This window comes from Carcharodon carcharias, chromosome 18 (genome assembly GCF_017639515.1).
Source record: "Carcharodon carcharias isolate sCarCar2 chromosome 18, sCarCar2.pri, whole genome shotgun sequence".
NCBI classification, from domain to species: Eukaryota; Metazoa; Chordata; class Chondrichthyes; order Lamniformes; family Lamnidae; genus Carcharodon; species Carcharodon carcharias.
Genome location: NC_054484.1, coordinates 41,894,256 through 41,918,942, shown reverse-complemented (window position 1 = coordinate 41,918,942; position 24,687 = coordinate 41,894,256). Strand labels below are relative to the sequence as shown.

The 24,687-nt window shown below is 43.1% G+C and overlaps 1 protein-coding gene across 1 annotated transcript in view; it reads right to left on the bottom strand.

Annotated features, from left to right (window-relative positions):
• Nucleotides 1-620: 620 nt before the first annotated feature.
• pla1a (phospholipase A1 member A) overlaps nucleotides 621-24,687 on the bottom strand; it is a 65,464-nt gene continuing 41,397 nt past the window's right edge. The window contains exons 7-9 of the mRNA XM_041210881.1: nucleotides 13,707-13,762; nucleotides 2,670-2,834; nucleotides 621-699 (exon numbers count right to left, since the gene is read on the bottom strand). Coding sequence (XP_041066815.1) covers nucleotides 621-699; nucleotides 2,670-2,834; nucleotides 13,707-13,762 — 300 coding nt within the window. The remainder of the gene's footprint in view (nucleotides 700-2,669; nucleotides 2,835-13,706; nucleotides 13,763-24,687) is intronic.

Below are 24,687 nucleotides of genomic sequence, written 5' to 3'. Positions count from 1 at the left end.
GGAAGGGCCAAATTTGGGTTTATTCTAAGCAAGCAAGCTAACTTGTGATATTTGACTGACATTTATACTTACTATTAATCTAAAATGCCAGCCTTTTGCATCCCTAGCCAGGCTGACTGGGGAAAGGGGAGGCCGTGCTAAAAAAGATGTCCCGTTTGTATTTTACAGGCATTGAAGCCTATCAACCCCTCCAGAGATGTCACTTTGTGGTCCCCACAGAAGTCAATTAGAAAGCAATATCCCTGAAAATATTAAATGGTTGGAGTGCCTAATCCTCATGATTGTCTAGGATGAATGAGTGAGAGTAATTTGAGTAGGAATTGGAGGGAAAATTAAATTAAAGAAGCTTAATTTGAATCTGCTAGCTGAAACCTGCTTGAAATCTATATTGTAGCATGTTGTAACAAATTCTACCAAACTTCATATTCAATTAAATGACCAAATTCAACAATCATCTATGTTCATAGTCTACCCAACAAACTTTCACAGTAAAAGGTATAGTATTATGTTTATTTTCTCTACGAAGGAACACTTTAAGTATTTAACCCAGCTGTATTCTTCTTTAAAGCATTGTCTGGCAGCTTTGTTCTTGCAGAAACAGATATAGAAACGTTCTGCTTCTAAAGACAATTAACAAACTGCCCAAAAAATAATTTTTCATCTGTGACAATGTTATTGATACAGCGGGGAGGCCTCTCTCTAAAAGGAAAAGAATAATACAGTTAGACTGGATAGCAACTTTGATAACACTGTCCACTATAATTGCCATAGTATAACCGCAATATAACTGAAAGTTAATACAAAAGCAAAATAATGTGGATGCTGGAAAGATGAAATATTAATGGAAAATGCTGGAAACATTCATAAGATATGGTAGCAGTAGAGATAAACCTTTCATTAGAGTGGGAAAAATTAGAAATGCAACTCATTTTCAGCCAGTACAGAGGTGGGGAAAGAGGGGAGGGGAGAAAGAATAAGAGGAAAGGTCTCTGATGGGGTGGAAGAGAGTAGAGATTAAATGACAAAATGGATATTGTTGCAAGGCAAAAGGGGCTGGTAATGGACGAAGTATTTGCCGAGTATTTCCAGCATTTTTTTTGTTTTTATAACATAAAAGTTGCCCTTTTAACATGCAGTGCAGTGATTTCTTTAACTCCCATTATAACCTTTACTTTTTGCACGTCATCTGCTTTTGTGTGTAAGTGTATGTAATTCTACTCACCAAACTTCATCACAACATAGTTGAGATTGAGAATTATTTACATAAATACAAGTGTCAAATTTCTCAAGTTCATGACATGCAGAATTGATGCCCCATGATATGTTTTCTTATTACTATTATCGGGCATCTGATCAGATTACTAATGCCAATAACAATAATAATAGCTTGCATTTATCTAGCACCTTTAACATGGTAAAGCATCCCAAGGCACTTCATCAGAATTTTATCACACAAAATTTGTCACCATGCCACTTAAAGGGATAATAGGACAGATGACCAAAAGCTTGGCCAAAGAGGTGGGTTTAAAGCAGCATCTTAAAGGAGAAGAAAGAAATAGACAAGTCTAAGAGAATTCCAGAGCTTAACACCTAGGCAGCTGGAGGCATGATCCCTAATGGTGGAACAATGAAAATCAGGGAGGGCAGAAATGAAGAGGTGTTGAGTTTGCAGAACATTGAAGGGCTAAAGGAGGTGACAAAGATGGGGATGGGGAAAAGACTATGGAGCGATTTGTAAACAAGTTTGAGAGTTATACATTCTAGATGTTATTTAACCAGAAGTTGGTCAGAAGTTGTTGTTCAGCAAGCACAGGGGTGAACAGAATTTGGTTTGGGTTAGCATATGGATAGTGGAGTTTTGAATGAACTGATGTTTATATATGGTTGAAAGCAGTAAGGCAGCCAGGAGAGCATTTGAACAGTCAAGCCTAGAGATTACAAAAGTATGGGTGAAGGTTTCAACAGTCAATGAGCTGAGGTGGGATGGAGGAAAGTGGAAATAGATGGTCTTAGTGATGGAGCAAATATATGGTCAGAAGTCATCTCGGGGTTAAATACGACTGATTCCATTCATCACCTTCGGAAGGGCCACTTTTTCAAATTATTGCTTTTATCAGGGAGCCACATCTGTTAGAAAAATCATTTGGATTGTACCTGTAAACTCTCATTGTATCGTTCCATAAAATCCTCCCTTAGCAACGTTTGTGTCAAATCACAAAGAACATCTTTATGAGCTCCCTTATAGTTCTATGAGTAAATTCACTGAGTGGTGCAATATTGCATGGTAAAGATCAGGATGGTGATTGCTAAGTCTATTGATTTTTATTGGGGCAGCAATATCCTTAGTGTCCTTAGGCTAGGGAGAGGAAACATCAACTGAGTTCCCATTAAATGAATCCTATCCAATGACTCCTGTAGGAAAATACACAGAAATAGGTGTCAGAGGAGGAGAGGATTGGATTTTCAAAATAATTCCCATCTTAGTCAAGCAAACTACCAATTTTCACATATCAACTGTGGCCACTGAGTTGAGAACTGCTGCTCCATGTGGAATCATGTCCCAGAATTAATCAATTCATTAAGGAAATGAGGCAAGAAAGAGAAGAAAGTTTAGGGGAAAAGGCTACGTTATGATAATATCTTACTTAGCAACAGAGGAAACTACTTACCTGTCATTCAAAGGGAGCTCCCTAACGCGTAATTCTGCAATATGAATTGTATGTCTTTTTCTACGCCAACTGGACAACAGTTCAATAGTGATGGCATTCATATTCCCAAACCTGGCATATGATATGATTTTTCTCACTGTTCTTTCACTTGACTGCTTATTAGGGCTGTAAGGAAAACATAAAAGTGAGACACCTGATAGTGATTAAAAAGAGGGATGCTTCAATAAATTATTTTTCTAACCTTTTTTCATAGTTGTCCATCTTGGTTGTGAGATAGAAAATGCACAGAATGTTCTTAGGTGACTTGGCTGAAGTTTGGATATACCATTGTTTGTAATTTCCTCAGAACAGGCTTCTGCTCTGTCACTGTAACTTGGCCAGAAGTGTGGCAGAAACCCTTCTTTATACACATAGTGGGACTTACACCACACTTCCAATAAATTTATGCCATGTTAAGATAGCTTATCTACCCTGATATAGGAACCCAATTTATTTGAGTCAGATGGGTGCATTAACTATCCATGGAAACAGTTAAATGGCCACAGAGTGATAAATGAGCAGTAAATTCTAATTCCTTTTCTGCCAGTTTCCATTGAGTGAGGGAGTTAAAAGTCCCTGTTCACTCATGCTTCTCAATGATGAGCTTCACTCCAGCTTGTCACTTCACCTGCACCATTTCTTTTTTTTTTGATCAAGCAAGAAGTCAAAGGTTATATGTGGCAGACAGGAGAGTGGAGTTAAGGCCACAATCAGATCAGCCAAGATCTTTTTGAATGGCAGGGCAAGCTCGAGGGGCCACATGTTCTACACCTGCCCCTATTTCTTAAGTTCTCATGTTTTTATTGTATTATATCCTCGTCATAAACATTTGAATACGTTATTGCATATGTGGCATTTTCAGCATGACTACCACAGTAACTATCATATTATAGCAGGAAGTTGGTGAAAATGAAATAAGTGTTCATTGGGGGTTTGCATATTGGTGGTGCTCTGTCCTAAACTATTGCTTTTGAAATGGTTTATTTATTATTATGTGGAGCTGCTTGGTTAACATCCAACAGTCACAAGTACATTGAAAGTTCTTTACAAGGAGATATTAGAGATCAAACCAAGCTTCTTTAGTTTTCCAGCAAGCATGCAACTAACAATGTGTGCATTTTATTTTTAAAAAGGCAAATGAAGCACTTACATTGTTAGTTGAAGATTTGATATGTTGGAATGGTTGTTGCTCAGGAATCTTATTTCAACACGCTGGTCATGAGGTCCTAGCTGTTTTAAAAATATTTCTACTAGAAAATGTTTCACTGGTTGGAGAAAACACAAAAGTTTAGTTAATTAGACATATATGGCAGGATTTTCTTTTGATTTTTCTGCCATTCTTTCTCACATACCAAGGTGCATTGAAGAGGCCATTTTGATTTCTCCAATTTAAGGCTCCTTCTGCTTTGTCTTCATATCAGTTTGACTTTTTGGTGATCTGGTGGATCTGTCAGAATCTTTGTTGTGCTGTTTAGTCAGTTCTGCAGAAAGTTCACTTTTGCATGGAGGACATGGATTTTCCAATGTGAATTTATCTGTGCCTATGCTATGAAGGGGAGGCAGGTTGAGGAAATGGGAGAGGCTCAACTGTTGGCATTTAGAGTGGGACATCACAGAAGGAGTCTACCCCTGCACACAGGTATCAACTCATCTGGGTTTTCAGGTCAAGAAAGTGTTACTTAAATTTCTCTGTACTTTGCTGCTTCGGAAAACAGTGCTTCTCTGAAGAGGCCATTGGGCAATTTGTCAGTAGCTAACTAGACCTGTAGCCCACTTCCACCAGGACAACTTCACTGCTGTTTTGTATTTCTTAGAAACTAGATCATGCTGGACAGCATCTGGCGTTCTTAGGTAAAGCAGTACATTATTGCATCCAGACTGATGCTGTATAAGTGGGCTATGAAATCAATTTCTTTCCCAATGATATCAGGGAAACAAAGAAAGGGCTATGCAGTTTTACCATCTGGCAGGGTGCTCACAGGTGAAAAGGACACGTGACAGAATACATGAGTGCAAAAAGCCCAAATGTGCAGGAAACGCTTATGTTTAATTAATATGCAGCTAGTATGCAATTCCAGTCACTTTCTCCAGTATATGAATGCATACTATGTAGAAAATTGCCCTGCTCCTTTCATCATGTGACAATCTACCATGCCAGTGCTCATGACAATCATTTATGATGATTGTTGATTTGTGATCAGCTCTATCCCCTGCGATACCAATAAGGTTTCCACACACATCTAATGACACTCTTGCACTATAGAGCAAACTATAGACATTCTGAAGTGTCATTTTAGGTGCATCAATAAATCTGGTGGAGCCCTGAAATATAGCCCATCAGGATTCTCCAAGATCATTGTAGCCTACTGCAGCTACATGACATCCAATGAAGAAAGATTTGCTGCTTCAAGGAACATAGATGAGATAATGATGAAGACAGAGCACAGCTCAAGGAGCTTGTACAGACAGGGAGGACATGGAAAAGGATAGCCAACAGTGAAAGAATGGAGGATATAATTTATAACACAGTGCCTTCATATCCATCTCCTCCCACACTGTCACAAAATCACTCCCTGTCAGAGACCTGCCAATTCTCCCTCTTAAGACAGATGTTTACTTCTTCCCTGCCATCATCTAACTCCCAAAAGTTGCAAACATACACAGAACCTAATTCAGGACTCTATGTTATCAAGCTGTGTCTACAGGATGACATTCACTAAAAGGTGCCAGTAAATCCATTTATCTTAACTACAGATATAGCTTAAAACAGTGTTTACTCTTTGTGCAAGCTAATTGCTCTTGCTCCTAGTCCATTTCTTATATGAGATGTTTTCTGAGTGAAACGTGTTTTTTGTGCTGGGTAGCTTCCCTGGACCCATAGAGGCTTGAGGTGATGTTTATTTCAGGGAAGCAGTTGTTTCAGAGTCAGCTTCTCATAGGGCAGGATTTTCCGGCCCCACCCGCCGCTGGTATCGTCCGGTCCTGCCGAAAATCAGTGGACTTTTGGCTGGGCCGTCTAATTTCCCGTGGTGGGTCCTGCCAAAACAGGACCGGAAAATCCCAACCATAGTCTTTTTCCCACAATGTCAAGGGCTGCTGGGTACTGAATCTCCATTGGAGGGAGCCTAGATACAGGCTCATTGTTAATTTTCACAGATGTAACAGCAACATCTATGACCACTCCTTGTAGTGCATTGGTGCGGGGTTCAAGCTGAAAAGGGCTGCTGGTTTGGTGCCATCACAGACTGAATAGTCTCAAGCAGGTGTTGGAGGTCTTGTGAAAGTGCTCTGTTCAAAACATCTATTGAAGCAGTTGGAGGATATCACTTTTTCAGCAGCAAGGCGTACAACTGAGAGTATCTGAAGGAGCAGCAGCTTCAGGAGGGAAGGAGTTAGCAGCAAGAAAGGCTCCCAGATTCACAGATGCATCTATATAAATGTTGTTAGCTTAAGTTAGGGCAAGAAGGGCTTATCTGTTCGACATTGAGGACAGGAAATCCCTTAAACGAGTGATTCAGTCTTTTTGGAGGGAGGTTACAAAAGGTTTCATTGCAACTTCCACCACCACTAGGAGGGAGAAACATATACACTTTGGTGTCCTACTTAAGGGAATGTTGTGGTGCCTGAACCAAGCTCCGCAGACCAACTGAGATCCCGGGGCTTTCTCTGCTTTGAATCAATATCCTTTAGGAGTTATTACGTACAATAACATGGGTTGTCATCTCCTTCCATTTACTTTGGATGACTTTTCTATGTGGTCTTCTGCTTGGATGTCAGACATAGGCATGCTCTGAAAATGCCAGTTCAACCACAGATTGAAAGTAATCCAAAGACAATAAAACATATTACAAATTTACAATCTAATTGAATGGATTACATATATAAACATAATCAAATCACACACATCTAAGCATAAAACCTAACTGCAAAACCAGATGATTAGGTAATAAAACAATAGGCCAAATTTTTGCTTGAGTGCGGAGATGTAATTCAGTGCATGAATGGCCATGCTTAGTTTTTTTTGGGAAGAAATTTAATTACTTTCACATTCCTGACCCCGCACCATTTTCCTCTGCTCTATTTGTGGGTGGGGAATACCTAGTGTGCAAAAATACACACCCACCTCCACTGAGGTTGGGTTCCCCATTTTTAACGGTGGATGGAAATTGGATTTCCTCCTGCACACCATTTTCATCGGTATGTGTGGGATTTTGGAAGCCCATTAAAAGCATGCCAAGCTGAGAGTTTGGAACATTTTTAAAGGTAAATGTAAAGTGCTTTCACACTTTGAAATGTCACTATTGTTATGATTTCCACAAAGACTGACAATTTTTTAAAAAAAGATTCAAATTTCCGGTTATTACCTGAAAGAATGACCTGACAAGATTTCACATTAAAACTATTACTATTACAAATGACAAAAAAATTATTGACTAAACATTATTTTCTTTTTGTAGGCAACTCATACTTTAACTACAGAAAATGGCATTATCGCTGTATACTTAGTACCCATCACCCCCGCGGAATTACAGCCCTTTTAGCAAACAGTCCACAGTTGCTTCCAGCTTCCAAAGGGTTCTCATACCTCCATTTCACTGAGTAGTAACTTCAAGTGACTGTCTCCAGATGCTTTCCTCAGTTTTCCAATAGTTCCTTAAACCCATCACCAGCAGTAAAGCTTCTTTCAATGATTCTAGCTCCCTTGGCCATATGAGGACAAATCTCCTGGAATCCTTAGATAGCTGCAGGATGCATCTCTTCGACTAGTGACCATCTCCTTCCCACATCCTCAAGCAGCCTTTTCGCTCTGCTGACCACACAGAACATCTGCTGAGTGGCTGTGATATTTATTGCTTTGTAGGGAAGCTTGTAACCTGATCATAAAAATGGCTTCCCCTGCCTTCTTCCTTATGGCAAAGTGAAACACATTAACCTTGCATCCAGATAGAAATGCTGAGTAGTTACCTTTCATCCCAACTCCCTTTCAACTTAGAAGTAAATGGACATCTTACAGCACAACTATTTACAATCTGATAACAGCAGCAACTTTCTGGGACTTTGGGAAACTCAGGGTCTACTCATTGTAAACTCAGATGCTGCTGCCATTTACTCCAAGTGTAAATATCTTGCACCTTCTTCTTACTATATCAATCCAAGCCTTCCTTTGATCTCTAACAATCAAGTCATCCAGGCTTACTGTTAGGCAGCTGTTCAAGAAGGCACCTCACCACCACCTTCTCAAAGGAAACAAGGGATGGGCAACAAATGCTGGCTGAGCCAGCGAAGCTCACATCCTGTGAATGAATTTAAAAAAACTTCAGAACAGGTCACATGACCCACTTCATTTACCCTAAATTTAAAGCTACAGTCCCAAAATATAATAATTTTATAAATCTCATAACAGTATTAGGTGCTATAATGTAATGTAGATGTGTTTTTAATGCAATGATCATCACAGGGATCTGTGCTTTAAAGGCAAGTTGACCCTTACATTGACAGCCTTGTGTATTTGTTTACATGCATTATGGTGCTTTTCCAATGGAAAAACCACCATAGTGCAGTGAAAAATGCACCAAAATTTTCTATCAGCCTGTGCTTTCATCTTTATACTGTGATTTAATGATTTTGGCTGATTTTTTAAAAACTGGCTTGATGCTTAAAAAAGAAAATCTACAGTTGAAAATAATCTAATCACCTGCTCCCTCAAATTGATTGACAAGAACTCTGCTTTGCAAATGAAATGAATATCTTCTGTACTTTCCTTCCCAGAGAGCAGTCTATTGTTTGGACAGCTCAGGCCATTATCAATGCTTTGTTGAGCCCTGTGTTTCAGCACAGTTGGTGTTTTATTCATCTGAGAATGAATGACAGTTTCAAGAAGTTGCTCTAACATATTGTCCTTTTGATGGGGGTTCTGATTTGTTGGCACAAGCTAATATGCTTGCAAGCATTGCAGGGGTTTTTTCACATAGCGGAATGCACTTTCTCAGCATAAATGATATAAGAGGTCTTGTGATGCAGTGGGTAACAACCCTGCCCCTGAGCTAGAAGCTCTGTGTTCAAGTCCGACTCGAGGCCTTGATGACCAAGGAAGGTGAATTCACAACTCGGTCAAACAGGTTGAGCATCAACCTGTAAATCCTTCCAACATAAGCTGATGGCAAGCAGTAAGATTTGGAAGGATCCCTGGTCAGCTGTGTGATGGAAAGAAATCAGAGCCTCTACCAACTATCCATTGCTCCAGGCTACAACATGCATGTAAAAGTGTTGCCATACAAATCAGACTCTGGGGTGGGGGGTGCAGTTGGTTGGATGTCTGGTGTGGATCAGGTTGGTGCCAACAAGATGGGGGTTCAATCCCTATTCTGCTGGGGTGGATTCAGGAACTTCCCCCTTGCCCCTTGCCTGTGGTGGAGATCATGGCACTGTAGGTCAGGCCCGGCTTCAGGTAGAGAGCTGAAGAAGAAGATTAACCAAATAGAGGCTTTAATTAGATGATGAAAGGTTTATTTTTCCCAAGGAACGTAAAATATTTTCCATTTCCATGGAATCATAGTGTATAATGGGTGACCGGCTATGGAGGATACGTGGAGGGGCATAGAAGTGGCATGGGGTTACATGGGCTGGCATGGGGGCGGGGGGGTGCAGGGTGGTGAATGAGGGAGGTGAGGGGTGAAGTGCAGAGGGCTTTTAAACACTATTGGAAGCTGGGATACTTTGCTGCAGAACTGAGGTGGGTCTTCTAGCTGGGCCTCCTCCACACCCATACTCCTCACACACTCCAGTGAGGCTCGCAAACTGCGAACCTCATGTGAAAAGACACAAATGGTGTGTGAAGTTAAATGTGGGTTGGATGTGTAGCTTATGAGTTGTGAGAATGGGTAGGTCAGGTTTCCCAAGTCCAGAGAAAATTTCATGCAGTGACTTATAAAGCCTATGGTGAGATTGTTCCATCCTGCAAAAAGACCCTAATAAACCAAAGTAACACAAAAACAGGAACCAGGGAACATAACCTTTATTTCTTGCATGAGGGACTAAGACCTCAGCCTGTGTATTTATTTTGTAAAATATATACAAAGCTATGCTCATTGCTATCTATAAAAATTTCTAACTGGACAAAACCTAAAATGGCTGAATCTATGTCTGTCTGTAACTCCGAACAAAAGAAGTTATCTGATAGTGTCAGGGGAACTCACTCATCATTATCCCTGAAGAGCCACTAATGATTCTCTGTAGGCTGCACAGACCAAATTTAAAGAGAGCTATACAAAGACAAACTGCATTTCATAACTCAGCCTGGCCAACAGGAGTCTGCTTGTTTGCTAAGGCAAAGGGCTCTGCAACCTTCCTTTTAATTGTTAATGGTTGAGAGATTTAACAATCTTGGGAACCCAGATTGTCCTTTGACAAAGATAGCATGGAGAGGTGGGAGTCATGTGACATAGACCTTTAGCTTAATGAACCAGTAATATTGTATTGCTGAACTGCAAAGTCTCAGTCTGCTTTTTTTATCATCTAACTAGCAGCCTCACAGACAAAGATACCTGACCCCACCTGCACTGCTTCTGTTGGGAATTCTGTAGACAATGATTGCCTACAAGACTGATTCATCTCTGCATGCCTATCTCATTGTGTGAAGTCAATAACACTGGAAAAGTGAATTATCCAGTATCAGATTTCAGTTCACTGACCTCCATGAAGGAATAACTCACAGACTTTGATTCGGGATTTTGGAACCCATGTGAAACAACATTTATTTTCTCTGTGGTCTCTGCATTGTAAATCTTTCTTTTCTCTATCTCTTTTTCACTGTATGAATGCAAGGGAGGAAATGTGCTGACCCTTCTTCCATATTTTGAATAAACTAACCCTTTGAGTTCATCCTATCTCGAGTTTGATATGGGGTTATTGATAGAAAATTGGATCACACCCAAACCGAGGGGTTGGGAAATACGCCACCACTTATAAAGCAGGGAACAAATCAAAAACACCTTTCTGTTTAGGGATGGGTGGTGACAGGAGAAATTAGTTTAAATTAACGCGCCTCCTATCCTAACACTTGTCTAAGGTTCTGTATGTGAGGAATTTCATATCTCAGCTATTCCATTGGAATTAAACGATTCTGCCCAACAGGGAAGGATGGGGAATAAAGAAAGGTGAGGCCTCTTTGGTATTCTTGCACACCTGCTAGATGCTTTGATAAAAATATTTTAAAAATTCATTTATGGGATGTGGGCATCGCTGGCTAGGACAGCATTTATTGCCCATCCCTAATTGCCCTTGAGAAGGTGGTGGTGAGCTGCTTTTTTGAACTGCTGCAGTCCCAGTGGTGTAGGTACACCCACAGTGCTGTTAGGGAGGGAGTTCCAGGATTTTGACCCCCTTACCCACTATCTTTAATTGGCCCAGTGACAGTGAAGGAACAGCAATATATTTCTAAGTCAGGATGGTGAGTGGCTTGGAGGGGAACTTCCAAGTGGTGGTGTTCCCTTGTATCTGCTGCCATTGTTCTTCTAGATGGCAGTGATCGTGGATTTGGAACGTGCTGCCTAAGGGCCCTTGGTGAGTTTCTGCAGTTCATCTTCTAGATGGTACATTTTGCTGCCACTGTGTGTTAGTGGTGAAGGGAGTGAGTATTTGTGGATGGAGTGCCAATCAAGTGGGTTGCTTTGTCCTGGATGTTGTCAAGCTTCTTGAGAGTTGTTGGAGATGCACTCATCCAGGCAAGTGGAGAGCATTCCATCACACTCCTGACTTCTGCCTTGTAGATGGTGGACAGGTTTTGGGGAATCAGGAGGTGAGTTACTTGCTGCAGGATTCCTAGCCTCTGACCTGCTCTTGTTGCCACAGTATTTATATGAATAGTCCAATTCAGTTTCTGGTCAATGGTAACTCTCAGGATATTGATAGTGGGGGATTCAGCAATGGTAATGCCATTGAATGTCAAGGGGTAATGGTTAGATTCTCTCTTGCCGGAGTTGGTCATTGCCCAGTACTTGTCTGGCACAAATGTTACTTGCCACTTGTCAGCCCAAGCCTGGATATTGTCCAGGTCTTGCTACATTTGGATATGGACCAGCACATCTTTTGCTCAGTTTCTTGATAAAAAATGGTACATGGAACATAAGTATATACCAAACACACACTTATGTGTTTATAAGGCATAAAAAAAGCAAATATCAATCTCCGTGTTATTAAATTTGGTATGTATGGTCATGTGTCAATGTTCCTCCTGTCTTCATGCACTCTCAGCTTGATTACAGTTTATCGTCATTTCCTGTATGCAATGCCAATAACAATGATCAATAACAATGTAACAAATAAAATATAAGACTAGATAATCTAAAGCAATGGTTTTCGTTAATAATATTGTTTATAAGGTACAGTCCCAAAGTACACAAGTCTTCTGAGAACTCCACTCTACAATGACCCTGACATAGTGGGACAATGTGCTGTCCTGGCAGCGTATATGTCCAAGATGCCACTGGAAAAAGCTCAGAATTGATCACTCACATATTTTTGGCTAGGGATGGTACATGATGACTTAAGAAAGATGAACAGAAATACTTCAAAAATGGTGAATAAGACCCTTTTCTGCACAGGCCTTATAACAATCAATATTCTAGCATGTGGAAAGAAGTTAAGGCCTACATAACTTTGAAACCCATTGACAAAGCATGGTACCTTGGCCCAGGGGGCAGCAGACCCTTTTGCTGGAAAGGTCTACAACAACTTGCATGGAGAAGCTCAACCTCATGATGCACCACTTCTCAGAAAGGTTCAAGAAAATGAATTGGCTAGGGTATTCTAAGCACAACCCCCTTACCCACTATCTTCTAATTGGCCCAGCTGGGTAGAGTGTCCTTTGCAGTCACCATCGCCGTGATGCAGCCTGGGAAGAGTGTCTTCTGCAGTCACCGTCGCCGTGAAGCAGTCTGGGAAGAGTGTCCTCTGCAGTCACCGTCGCCGTGAAGCAGTCTGGGAAGAGTGTCCTCTGCAGTCACCGTCGCCGTGAAGCAGTCTGGGAAGAGTGTCCTCTGCAGTCACTGTCGCCGAGTGAAAAAAAACAAAGAGTGACATCACAGAAAAACACTAAGTTCATTGGTTGGTAAGTAACTGCTAGTTTGAACTACCTATTCTAAATTAATTTCAGATTAAAGGTGACTACTGGGGCCCAGGATTGGAGGCCTAACACTCCAGCTTCAACTCAGCAGAGAGATTGAGTTCCAGTTGATTTTAAAAAGTGTATTTTGAACCTCTATTCTAATTTGCTTTCAGATTTAAGGTAAATAGGAGAAATATTTTACAGATTGATAAACTAAATACCAGTAGGAAACTTAAAAACAAATTGAAAACTAACTAAATAAAATAGAGATGCAGGGCCAGGTGATGTGTTGTAGCTGCATGATGTAGGAGCTGGTGGACCCCATTGTGGTTCCTAGTGACCACATCTGTAGCAAATGTTGGCTGCTCAAGGAACTCCGGCTCAGAGTTGATGAGCTGGAGTCTGAGCTTCAGATATTGCGACACATCAGGGAGGGGGTGAGTTACCTGGACGCTGTGTTTCAGGTGACAGTCACACCCCTTAGATTAATTACCCTAAATTTGGCCAGTGGTCAGGGACAGGAGGGTGTGAATATGACTGAGGCAGGTAGAGGGATCCAGGAAGTAACACTGCAAGAGCCTCAGCCCTTGCCCTTATCCAACAGGTTCGAGATTCTTGCTCCGTGGATGAGAGCAGGGACTATAAGGAGGATGAGCAAACTGACCATAGCACCGTGGTATAGGGAGCCATTCAAGTGGGGGGAGAAAGGAAAAATGTAGTTGTAATTGGGGATAGTATAGTTAGGGGAATAGATACTGTTCTCTGTAGCCAGGATCGAGAGTCCCAAAGGCTGTGTTGCCTACCTGGTGCTGGGGTTAAGGATATCTCATTGGGCTGCAGAGGAACTTGGAGCGGGAAGGGAAAGATCCAGTTGTTGTGGCCCATGTATGTACCAATAGAGGTAGAACGAGGATGGGCGTTCTGCTGAGGGAATACCAGCAGCTGGGGGCTAAATTAAAAAGCAGAACCAAAAAGTTAATAATCTCCGGAATGCTACCTAAGCCACAAGCTAATTGGCACAGGGGCAGTAAGATTAAAGAGGTAAATAAGTGGTTCAAAGATTGGTGTGGGAGAAATGGGTTCAAATTCATGGGACATTGGCACCAGTACTGGGGAAAGAGGGAGCTATTCCATTTGAACGGGCTCCACTTGAATCATGCTGGGACCAGTGTCCTGTGAATTGCATAACTAAGGCTGTAGATAGGGCTTTAAACTAAATAGTGGGGGTGAGGGTTCAGTTGCATGGAAATATAAAAAATCAAAGTTAAATAAGAGAGTAAGAGGTCAGTTTAGTGACGAGGCTGATTGTTACCAAAAAGTGAAAGGGAGTGACAGTGTGTTTGAACGTCATATTGCACCAAAGAATCATATAAGAGTAGGGAAAATTGACAGTAGGGCAAACTTAAAGGCTTTGTATCTGAACGCGCATAGCGTTCAGAATAAAACTAATGAGTTAACAGTGCAAATGGAGATAAATAGGTATGATTTGGTGATAATTACTGAGACATGGTTACAGGGAGAACAAGTTTGGGAGTTGAATATCCGAAGGTATTCAATGTTTCGGACAGGAATGATTTTGGCACTGGAGATCAAGACGTAGAGTCAGTCTGGGTAGAAATAAGAAATAGCAAGGGAAAGAAGTCCCTGGTGGGAGTAATCTATAGGTCCCCAAACAATAGTTCAGCAGTAAGACACAATGTAAACCTGGAAATACTGGGAGCATGTAAGAAAGGCACGGCAATAATCTTGGGTGATTTTAATATGCATATAGGCTGGACTAATCAAATTGGCAAGGGTAACCTCGAGGGAGAGTTCATAGAGTGTATTAGAGATTGTTTCTTGGAGCAATATGTTTTGGAACCAACCATGGAGCAGGCTATTCTGGATTTGGTTTTGTGGAATGAGATGGGATTAATTAATGATCTCATAGTAAAAGATCCTCTAGGGAAGAGTGATCATAGCATGCTAGAATTTCAAGTTCAGTTTGAGAGTGAGAAACTTGAGTCCCACACTAGTGTTCTGGAGTTAAACAAAGGTAACTACATAGACATGAGGGTAGATTTGGCCCTAGTGGACTGGGCAGGAAGACTACAAGGTAGGACAGTTGATGAACAGTGGCAGATATTTAAGGAGATATTCAATTCCTCCCAAGTAAAATATATTCCAAAGAGGAAGAAAGATGGTAAGGGGGGGAAAAGCATCCATGGCTAAACAAGGAAGTTAAAGATAATATAAAGGCAAAAGCTAAGACATACAAATTGCAAAGGTCAGTGGCAGGCTGGAAGATTGTGAAACTTTTAAAGATCAACAAAGGGTTACTAAAAAAATAATAAAAAGAGCAAAGATAAATTATGAAAGAAAACTAGTGCAAAATGTGAAAACTGATAGCAAAAGCTTCTACTAGTATATAAAAGGAAAGAGGGTAGCTAAAGTGAATGTTAGTCCTTTGGAGGGGGAGACTGGGAAGTTAATAGTGGGGAACGCAGAAATGGCAGAGATGCTTAATCAATATTTTACCTCAGTTTTCATGGTGGAGGACACTAATACCACCCTAATAGTAGCAGGTAGTGCAGAGGGTATAGAGAAGGAGGAACTTAGAACAATTACCATCACTAGAGAAAAACTACTGAACAAACTATTGGGATTAAAGGGTGACAATTCCCCAGGACCTGATGGCCTACATCCCAGGGTCTTAAAGGAAGTGGCAGCAGAGATAGTGGATGCATTGGCTATAATATTCCAAAATTCCCTGGATTCTGGAAAGGTTCCAGTGGATTGGAAAAATGCTAATATAATGCCCTTATTCAAAAAGAGGGGGAGGCAGAAAGTAGGAAACTATAGATAAGTTAGTTTAATGTCTATCATTGTGAAATTGTTGGAATCCATTATTAAGGAAGTAGTAATGGGGCATTTGGAAAGTCAAAATGCAATCCATCAGAGTCAGCATGGTTTTATGAAGAGTAAATCATGTATGACTAATTTGCTAGAGTTCTTTGAAGATGTGACAAGCAAAGTGGATAATGGGGATCCTGTAGATGTAGTATATCTGGACTTCCAGAAGGCCTTTGATAAGATGCCACACAAAAGATTAATACATAAGATAAGATCACATGGAGTTAGGGGTAATATATTAGCTTGGATAGAGGATTGGCTAACCAACAGAAAGCAGAGAGTCAGGATAAAAGGGTCTTTTTCTGGATGGCAAGCTGTAACTAGTGGGGTGCCACAGGGTTCGGTCCTTGGGCCCCAACTATTTACAATCTATATTAATGGCTTGGATTCAGAGATAGAAGGTACTATAGGTAAATTTGCAGATGACACCAAAATAGGTGGGAAAGTAAGTTGCAATGAAGAAATAAGAAATTGACAAATGGATATGGACAGGTTAGGTGAATGGGCCAAAATTTAGCAGATAGAGTTTAATGTGGATAAGTGTGAGGTTATCCATTTTGGGCAGAAGAATAAAAAGGTGAATTATTATTTAAATGGAGAGAAACTTCAGAATGCTTCAGTGCAGAGGGATCTGAGTGTCCTCATGCATGAATCGCTGAAAGCTAGTTTGCAGGTACAGCAGGTAATGAAGGCAAATGGAATTTTGGCATTTATTGCTAAAGGAATAGAGTATAAAAGTAGGGAAGTGCTGTTGCAACTGTACAAGGCATTGGTGAGACCGCACCTGGAGTACTATGCACAGTTTTGGTCCCCTTACTTGAGGAAGGATGTAGTTGCATTGGAGGCAGTTCAGAGGAGGTTCACTAGATTGATTTCAGAGATTTGGGTCTTGTCTTGTGAGGAGAGATTGAGCAGCTTAGGCCTATACTTGCTAGAGTTTAGAAGGATGAGAGGAATTCTAATTGAGGTATATAAGATACTAAAGGGGAAAGACAAAGTAGACATGGAGCGGATGTTGCCCCTTGTGGGGCATTCTAGAATGAGAGGCCATAGTTTTAGGCTAAGGGGTGGTAGATTTAAATCAGAGATGAGGAGGAATTACTTTTCTCAAAGGGACGTGGAACTCACTACCTCAGAGTGCAGTGGATGCTGGGACGCAGAATAAATTTAAGGAGGAGATAGACAGATTTTTAATTAGTAACTGGTCAAAAGGTTATGGGGAGAGGGTGGGAAATTGGAGCTGAGGCCGAAATGAGATCAGCCATGATCGTACTGAATGGTGGGGCAGGCTCGAGGGGCTGAATTGCCTTCTCCTGCTCTAGTTCTTATGTTCTTATGTTAGCTGTTTCTGCTGCTGCTCCTTTTCCTCCAACAGTTCCTCTATCCCAATGAAACTGGCAATGATAGTACCCAATGATAAATAGATAGAGCTTACTGAGGGTAAGTGAGGCAAAAGAAAAATGAGAAAACTCAAACTGGAAACTGGAAACTCTCTGTAATTCAAACAGCACAATGATATACTGATCCTGTGAAGCAAAGACACTTTGTGAGTGTTACTTTGAATCCCGCTTCAGTCATCCTGAAAAACCAACCCTGTTTTACTGGTGCATTTGGAGATGTGCGAGACCTGCAAGATCATATTAAAATGACTTTGGAATCCTAATTTTATCATAGAATTCCCATTTGTAAGTATTCATGAGACCCATCCCTGTCTCAGGTGGGTGTCTTGACTGACGAGAAAAAAATTTTGTGGTTAAAATGGCAGCCGGCTGGAATGCAGTAGGAATGGATTAGCAAATACTGTCTATTGATTTTAACCTGTTAGGCAGGCAGGGTTAAAATCAGTCCTAGAGCTACAGGAAGTCAATAGGATCTGTAAACAGAAAGCAATCAGGTTCAGAAGTAGCATGCAGGATTAAAGTTAGAATGGTTTTGTTCATGTAAGGCAATCCATTGACATGTTCCCATTATTTTGTATTACAATATGAGAAGAGTTATATTAATTTTAATAACTGAATCCAATCATAATGTTGCTCTCTTTGTTCATATGCAGTTAAATGATTCATATCTGGTTTCTTCTTACCAAATATTTTCTCAGTCCACCTTTGAAGCAAAAGGATATGTAAAAAAGACACAAATATCCAGGTCAGATTACAAGAAGAGTCTCCTGTTGCACCTCTGGGTGGTTATTATATGTTAGGAAGTACAAGCACGTTGCTAAATGTACAATGTTCAGACCATTTATGTGAGTGACTAGCCCCATTGTGTCCATAAAATCCTGGGCAGGACCCTAAATTTGTAACATTTATACATATGCCACCTATTAAAAGATAAATATTGTGAATAATACCCTGAGCCTTTAGTGAATCTCATTTTATTGTCAAGAACCAAAATAGCTTTCAAAAAATGATGGAAATTTTGATTTTGTTTGATGTGTCTAAAATTGAGTTGTTTGAGATTCTACTCTGAGGATATAAAAAATAAAGGACTACTCACCAGTCACAGTGGATTACGAATCAATAAGTCCCAATGGTACATCTGAGTTGTATATGGATTAATAAATTGCTGGGACTACGTTACAATGTTGTAACACAATCAAGAGTTCAAATGATACCATAAATCATAAAAGGAAAGCTTATTGAGTTCACCCTGGCTCCAAGGCAATCCAGAATCATAATGACCTCTGCAATGCACCATCATCCATCCATTATTAAAATGGATTCATGTTTAGAATGACAGAACATGCATACATCCGCGTGGAGGAACGGTACACTCACTTACCACAGAAAGGCAGGTCACTTGATGTCATCAGATATGCTTTCATTTCCTTTGGCTGCTCATCTGCACTCAAGCCCCCACGCTCCAAAAGTCCTATATTGTGAAATCGTTTTAATTTTGTACTTAACACAAATTTCCCATCAGAGTTGGATAAAATGCATAGATGTTAGAAATAAATCAAAAGAGGATTGCGTTTGACTTTGTGCAATAGTGGAAAACCGGTGTTGGCAAGATGGTAGCCTGTTTTACTTCTCTCCTGACTTAATTTTCATTAACTTCAATGAAAATAAAAAAATTGGCAGAGATGTAGAACAGGCTGCTGATTTGTTTTTGTGCATTTTAACCTATTGCACAGTCAAAATCTACCCCAAGTCCTCAGACCTATCTATTCCAGCAAGGGCTTTATTTAATTATCTCCCAAGTCTACAATTTTAAAACATAAGAAAATTAATATTGCTTTCATAATGTTACTGAAGGTTATTGAGTGGTAATTACTGAGTTAAAAAAATGGCATGTTTCAAAATGTCTGTAATCATGCCTCTCTGAGGGCAAGAATTCACCTCTGCATGAGGAAATGTGAAAAAAAGTCAGAATTTCTGTTCCAGTTTCTAGTAGCGATATCAAATCGACATGGGAATTCCTGTTTCGCAGTTGAATTTGCATAAAATGTTAGCAGGAAAATGTAATGTAAAGCTATAGAAATATTTTTTAGCTACATTGTATAAATTATCAAAATGAAACAAGTAATGATTCAAGTGGAAGGGAAAGCCAATGCAGACATTTTTTTAAAAATTAACTCTGGGTGGAATTTTCCGTGCCTGCTGGCATCGAGCGTGTTTGGCAGCGAAAGCAGACAATATGGTGAGAAGGCCAAAAGTCAGTTTCACAGCACCGTGAAACCAGTTTGTAATCGTCCGCTCTGCCCGGTAATGGTGGGCTGCATTTTCTGCTTCGAATGTCAGGAGCTTCATTGTAATATATCTGCATAATATTATAAGCCAGCTAGCCATAACATCCGCCAACACTGGATCATCCGAGCATGTCATGGGCAAAACACACTGGTGCAGAACATGTCTTGACAAGTGTGACGTGCAGAAGCTGGGACTTACCGTCAGGGCCTTGCTCACATTGTGGACATCGAGGAGCAGAAGATGCTGGAGCCCAACAGCAATGGGCCCCTGGAGGAACGGCATGCTGGGTGGATTCTTATTGACATTATTCTACCGTGAAGCAGCTCACAGAAGGTGGAAAGATGCCGTTGAGGATCTGCTCAGTGTCTTGGTCATGGTCTGCAATGGATGATCATCGAGGAGGTGGAGAGAAAGGTCCAGCTGTGTTTGGAAGAGGGAGATGTACTGGGGTGGGAGAGGAAATTGTGTTGGGGCAGGGGTGGGCAGTAGGGGGTGGGGGTGGTGGTGAGGGTTGCAAGGGGTGGGGGAACAAAGGGATTGGGAGGAGCAGGAAGGAGTATGGGGGAGGAAGGGATAACAGGGGACAATACAGCAACTGGGGTGGTAGTTATAAGGGAAGGAGTTTGAAGGGGGGAAGGAGCCCAGAGAGGGGAAAGAGTCCGGGGAGGGAAAGGAATCTGGGGGAGGAAGGAGCCCGGAAAGGGCTAAGAGTATGGTTGGAGGAAGAAGTAAGGGTGGAGGAAGGGGTCAGGACCAAGCTGGGGGGAAAGGAGTCCGGTGAGGGTTGGCGGGAAAGGAGTCCAGCAGGGGGGCCAAAGGAGTCGGGGTGGGGAGGAGTGTCTGGGGTGGGGGAGGAGTTCAAAGGGGTGAAGTAGTTCCGAGGGGGAAAGGTTCCAAGGAGGGAATGAGTTTGGGCAGGAAGGAGTCTGGGGTGGGGGTGGGGTGGGGGGCAAAGTCCAGGTGAACATGCAAGGGACGGATCTGTGGAGTCTGCCTCCCAGAGAGGATAACTGCCTCCCAGGGAGCAAACTGTGGGTGTGCGTGGTAGGAGGGAATGGTGAGAATGACCGAGGGCAGAGTGAAATGATAGGTTGGGAGGGTGAGGATATGATGGTAACGGTAGAAAGGACATTGAGGGTTGTTGCTGGGGACTCGGAGGCAGACAAGAAACCTGGGGATGGGAAGGAGGAGGTCAGGGAGGTTAACGTGGATGGGGGTGGGATGTTTGGGAAGGTATGGAGCATACACGTTCACCCGGACATCCCTGAAGAGAAAGGTTGTGGCTGCTAGGTGGTGACATTGGGGAGGTGGAAGGTGATGCCAAGAGGGTCGACAATGATGGGGGAAAGGGAATGGGTGACCGGGGGAGGGGAAAGGACGGGGGACCTCAAGCACAAGTGTACTATTGCCATGCTTGTTAAATCGAAAGTGAAATGAGACTCGAGGTGGGCGAGAACAGGTGCTGCATGGGAGTATGATCAGTGAGTGCGTGGAGATGCAGGTCAGCTCAGATGGACAACTGAAAGTGAACCCCAGCAGACAGCATTGAATTTGTTCAGGACATTGAGATGAGTGTGATGCGGGAAGGATCTGCGTGAATGAGAGAGTGCTTGCTTGAGTCTCCAAAAGGCCCTGCCACACACACACTTCACCCTCCAGAATCACTCATAGGCCGACTGTGTGTAGCTGAACTGCTAGTTGGGGTGGTGGTGGGGGTGGAAGGGAATGCAGGGGGCTGACTCGTGAAGCCTGTATATGAAGCTGAAAGACACCATTACACATTATTCAGTGAAAGTGAATATATTTTCAGATTGTAAAGTGACAAAATGTGTTCACCTGTACAACCAAATGTGATCAGAATTTCTTAACCTTTCTGTGCCTTAGACTTCTAGGTGCTGCCCTGACATCTACAGCAGGGATGGAGACAGCCTGTGCAATGGTTGGCCCTATTGCCTCTGGTGATTTCGGCGTGCGCCTCTGGAGAGCCGAGGCCTCAGGGGCCCCTGCTTTCTTTGGCTGTCTTCCTGAGGGCCAGCTGCTCCCTCTGCGGTGACAGAGGACAAGGTTGAAGGGGGTCACAGGCAGAGGGGACTCAGAGGGAGAGGACAGCCTCTGAGATTCCTGAGTGGATGACCCAGACATGACCAGCTGCCGCTCCTCCTCCCTTCGGGTGCCCGATGGCCCCGGCCTGACTCATTGAGGGGAAAGAGCACCTGGGGGGATGTCAAGGTGCCCCGTTTACCTCTCGTGTTGCCACTGAAGAAAGTTACCCATGGCTATTGTGATGGAGTGCAGGTCTGCACACATCTCTACATTCTGCTGGACCGGGGTCTCCATGGCATCCAGCATCCTTTCCATGGAGACCTACATGGATGCACATGTGGGCACCACTTCATCAGAGAGCAGGCGAACGCACTCCTCCAACTTGCAAGCCACTCTTTTGAGGGCTTCCAACAGCTCTGTGTGATGTTCTCCCTTCTTCTGCTGACTCTTCAGTATGAATTGGAAGGCCAAATCCAGAGGCTCATCATCTGACTTGGACTCCACAGCTGCCTCTTCCCCAGCAGTCCTCCGAGTGCCAGGAAGCTCGGCTGAACTTGTCTCCTCTTGCTGTATTCACATGTCCATGCGGTGATCACCAGATTGTGAACCCAAGCCTGCTCTAGACCTAGATCCTACCAAGGTGTGTGCCTCTGCGCTGGTGGAGGGTGTGGGTAAGTGCTGTGATGGGTCTTCCAGGCTGCTTATTTCCAGCTCTTTGAGTCCTCTTGGCTGGAGGTGAGGATGTGGATTGAGCTGAGGGACTGGCTGGCTGAGGGTGTCAGTCACTTGACAGGGCTCCTTGTGAACCAAAATAGAGATAATTAGTGGATGGCAGCAGAGTCAAAAGCAGGAGAGAGAGCACTCATTGTTGTGCTGAGAGAGGGATAATGTGGTGCAGGTTCCTCATCTGGGTGTTCACCATCGACCTCACCATCGCCGCAGGCAGGGTCTATGTCCTCACCAGTCAGCACAATGGCACACTCCTCAAAGTGAGTGAGGGGCCTAATGTGGACCACTCCACTCCTGGTCTGGGACCTCCCCCTCCTGTTGTGAGCCAGCTTCTCCTGCTTGAAAACAGATGGAGAGAGTCTGAACAAGGCACATGGCACTGCATGGAATGTTTGTGTGGTGAGCGGAGCCATGGATGGAATAAGGACACGAGCTCAAGAGGATATGAGCCTGATGGAGATGTGAGGGTGTGTGTGAGAGTTAGTAGTGTTGTCCCATGAGCTGTGAGATCCCAGTTAAGTGTGTGAGTTGAGAGTGATGAGAAGTGTGACTTACCCTGGCAGAATGGATGAGACCATTTATCCTCTTTTGGCACTGGGTGGCTGTTCTCTTTTGCAGGGTGTTGGCGCTGACCATTGCTACCACCGCCTCCCATGCTGGATTGGTGACCTTGCCTGCTGGTCTTCACCCAGAGCAGGGCTGGAGGATATCATGGTGGGTCATCATGGCATCCAAAAGACGCTCGGGGACATAACATTAAACTGGGGTCTTTGGGGGGGGGGGGGGGGGGGGGGGGGGGGGGGTGGCGGTGGGGTAGGGAGGTGCTGTGTGTGTGTGTGTGTGTGTGTGTGTGTGTATACGCGCGTGTGTGTGTGTGTGTGGTGCCTGTAGTCTTCTTGCCTTTCAGGGCCATATCGTCATTGCAGCAGTCTTGAGCTGGAAATGCTGAGAGGTGTGCACGGACCTGCACTTTAAATACAGTGCCCAGCGTGGGGAAGTGGCGAGGTCGCAGCGTGGCAGGCGAATGAGAGCCCATCCGCAATCCAAGCGGCATCTTTCCTGGGAATGCATGATTAATGTGGAGGGACAAAAACAAAAATTGCTGGAAAAACTCAGCAGGTCTGACAGCATCTGTGGAGAGAAAGACAGAATTAATGTTTCAAGCTTGTATGACTCTTCTTCAGAACTGATGCGGTGAGATTGGGACAATATGGCGTGAAAAGCTGCCATTGTGGCTGGTGGGAAAAATGTTCCGTTTACCACCCGCTACCACACTTGGTGCAAATCTGGGACGATTTTGCCCTCTCTGTGCCTGTGGAATTGTCCCAGATTTGCACTAAATGCCATAGTTGGGGTGAAAAAAAAGTTTATACCTGCTGGCTGAAATGGCAAAATGCAATTTCGTGCCGTATCATCCCAATTCTGCCTCATTAATCATACATTCCTAGGAAATATGCTGTTTCGATGATGGGCAGGCTCTCATTTGCCTGCCAAGCCGTCACCTCACTGCTTCCTCACGCTGAGTGCCATGTTTAAAGTGCAGCTGCATGCACACCTCTCTAGCCCAGTACTGCTGCAGAGAAGACATGGCCCCAAAAGACAAGATGATTGCTGCCCCCTGATACAGTGATGCATCTCTGGAATGTCTTTTGGATGCTGTGGATGTCCTCCATGATGTCCTGTACCCCCACTCTGGCCGCAGGAGGTCCAGCAATCCCATCACTCTGGCTTGGTAGGCGATGCTAGTGGTGATCAGTGCCAATGCTACACAGAAGAGGTTGGCCATCCAGTGCAGAAGGAGGATGAATGATCTCATCTGTGCTGCCAGGGTATGGTAACCATCTCATTACTCTAAACGCTCACAGTCAAGCCCATCATGCATTCACTGGCATCTCACTCACAACCAGCTCAAAGGATATCACCACTCACTCTCTCGCACATACATTTCACATCTCTCATCTGGCCTCATCTCCTCTGGATGCTGTCCCCCCAGCCTTCACCATCTTGACGCCACCTGGACAGATCAACTTGTGCCCCCACACACCCTGGGATACCCCGCTTCCTTAGTACAGCCCTCACCCTGCAGCATCTTCCCTTGCCTGAGGCCACTTCTCTACACAACGAAGACCTAGCCCTGCAGCTTTTGAAAAGCCATGCCCGCGTTATGGCTGGTCTGGTAAGTCAAGATCTGCCTGTGAGGCCCCCTATGCCTGAAAAGCCTGGTGCTGATGACTGCGAGTGATCCCTGAGGCAAGGTAGGCAAACAAACCTCAAAGTCCCGAGTGAAGTGCAGCCTGCCAGGTGCATGTCACTTATGTACAGTTGTGAAACACGTCAGCATGCAATCATGCCGACATTCTCAGATGATATTGCTTGGGGGGCTGATTCTGGCGAGCTGGGCTTACACTGATATGCAGATGCCTTACAATGAAATTCCTGACGTATGAATGTGAAATATGGCCCACCATTGACGGGCAGAGGGGACAATTGCAAACTGGTTTCATGAAGTTTTGAAACTGAT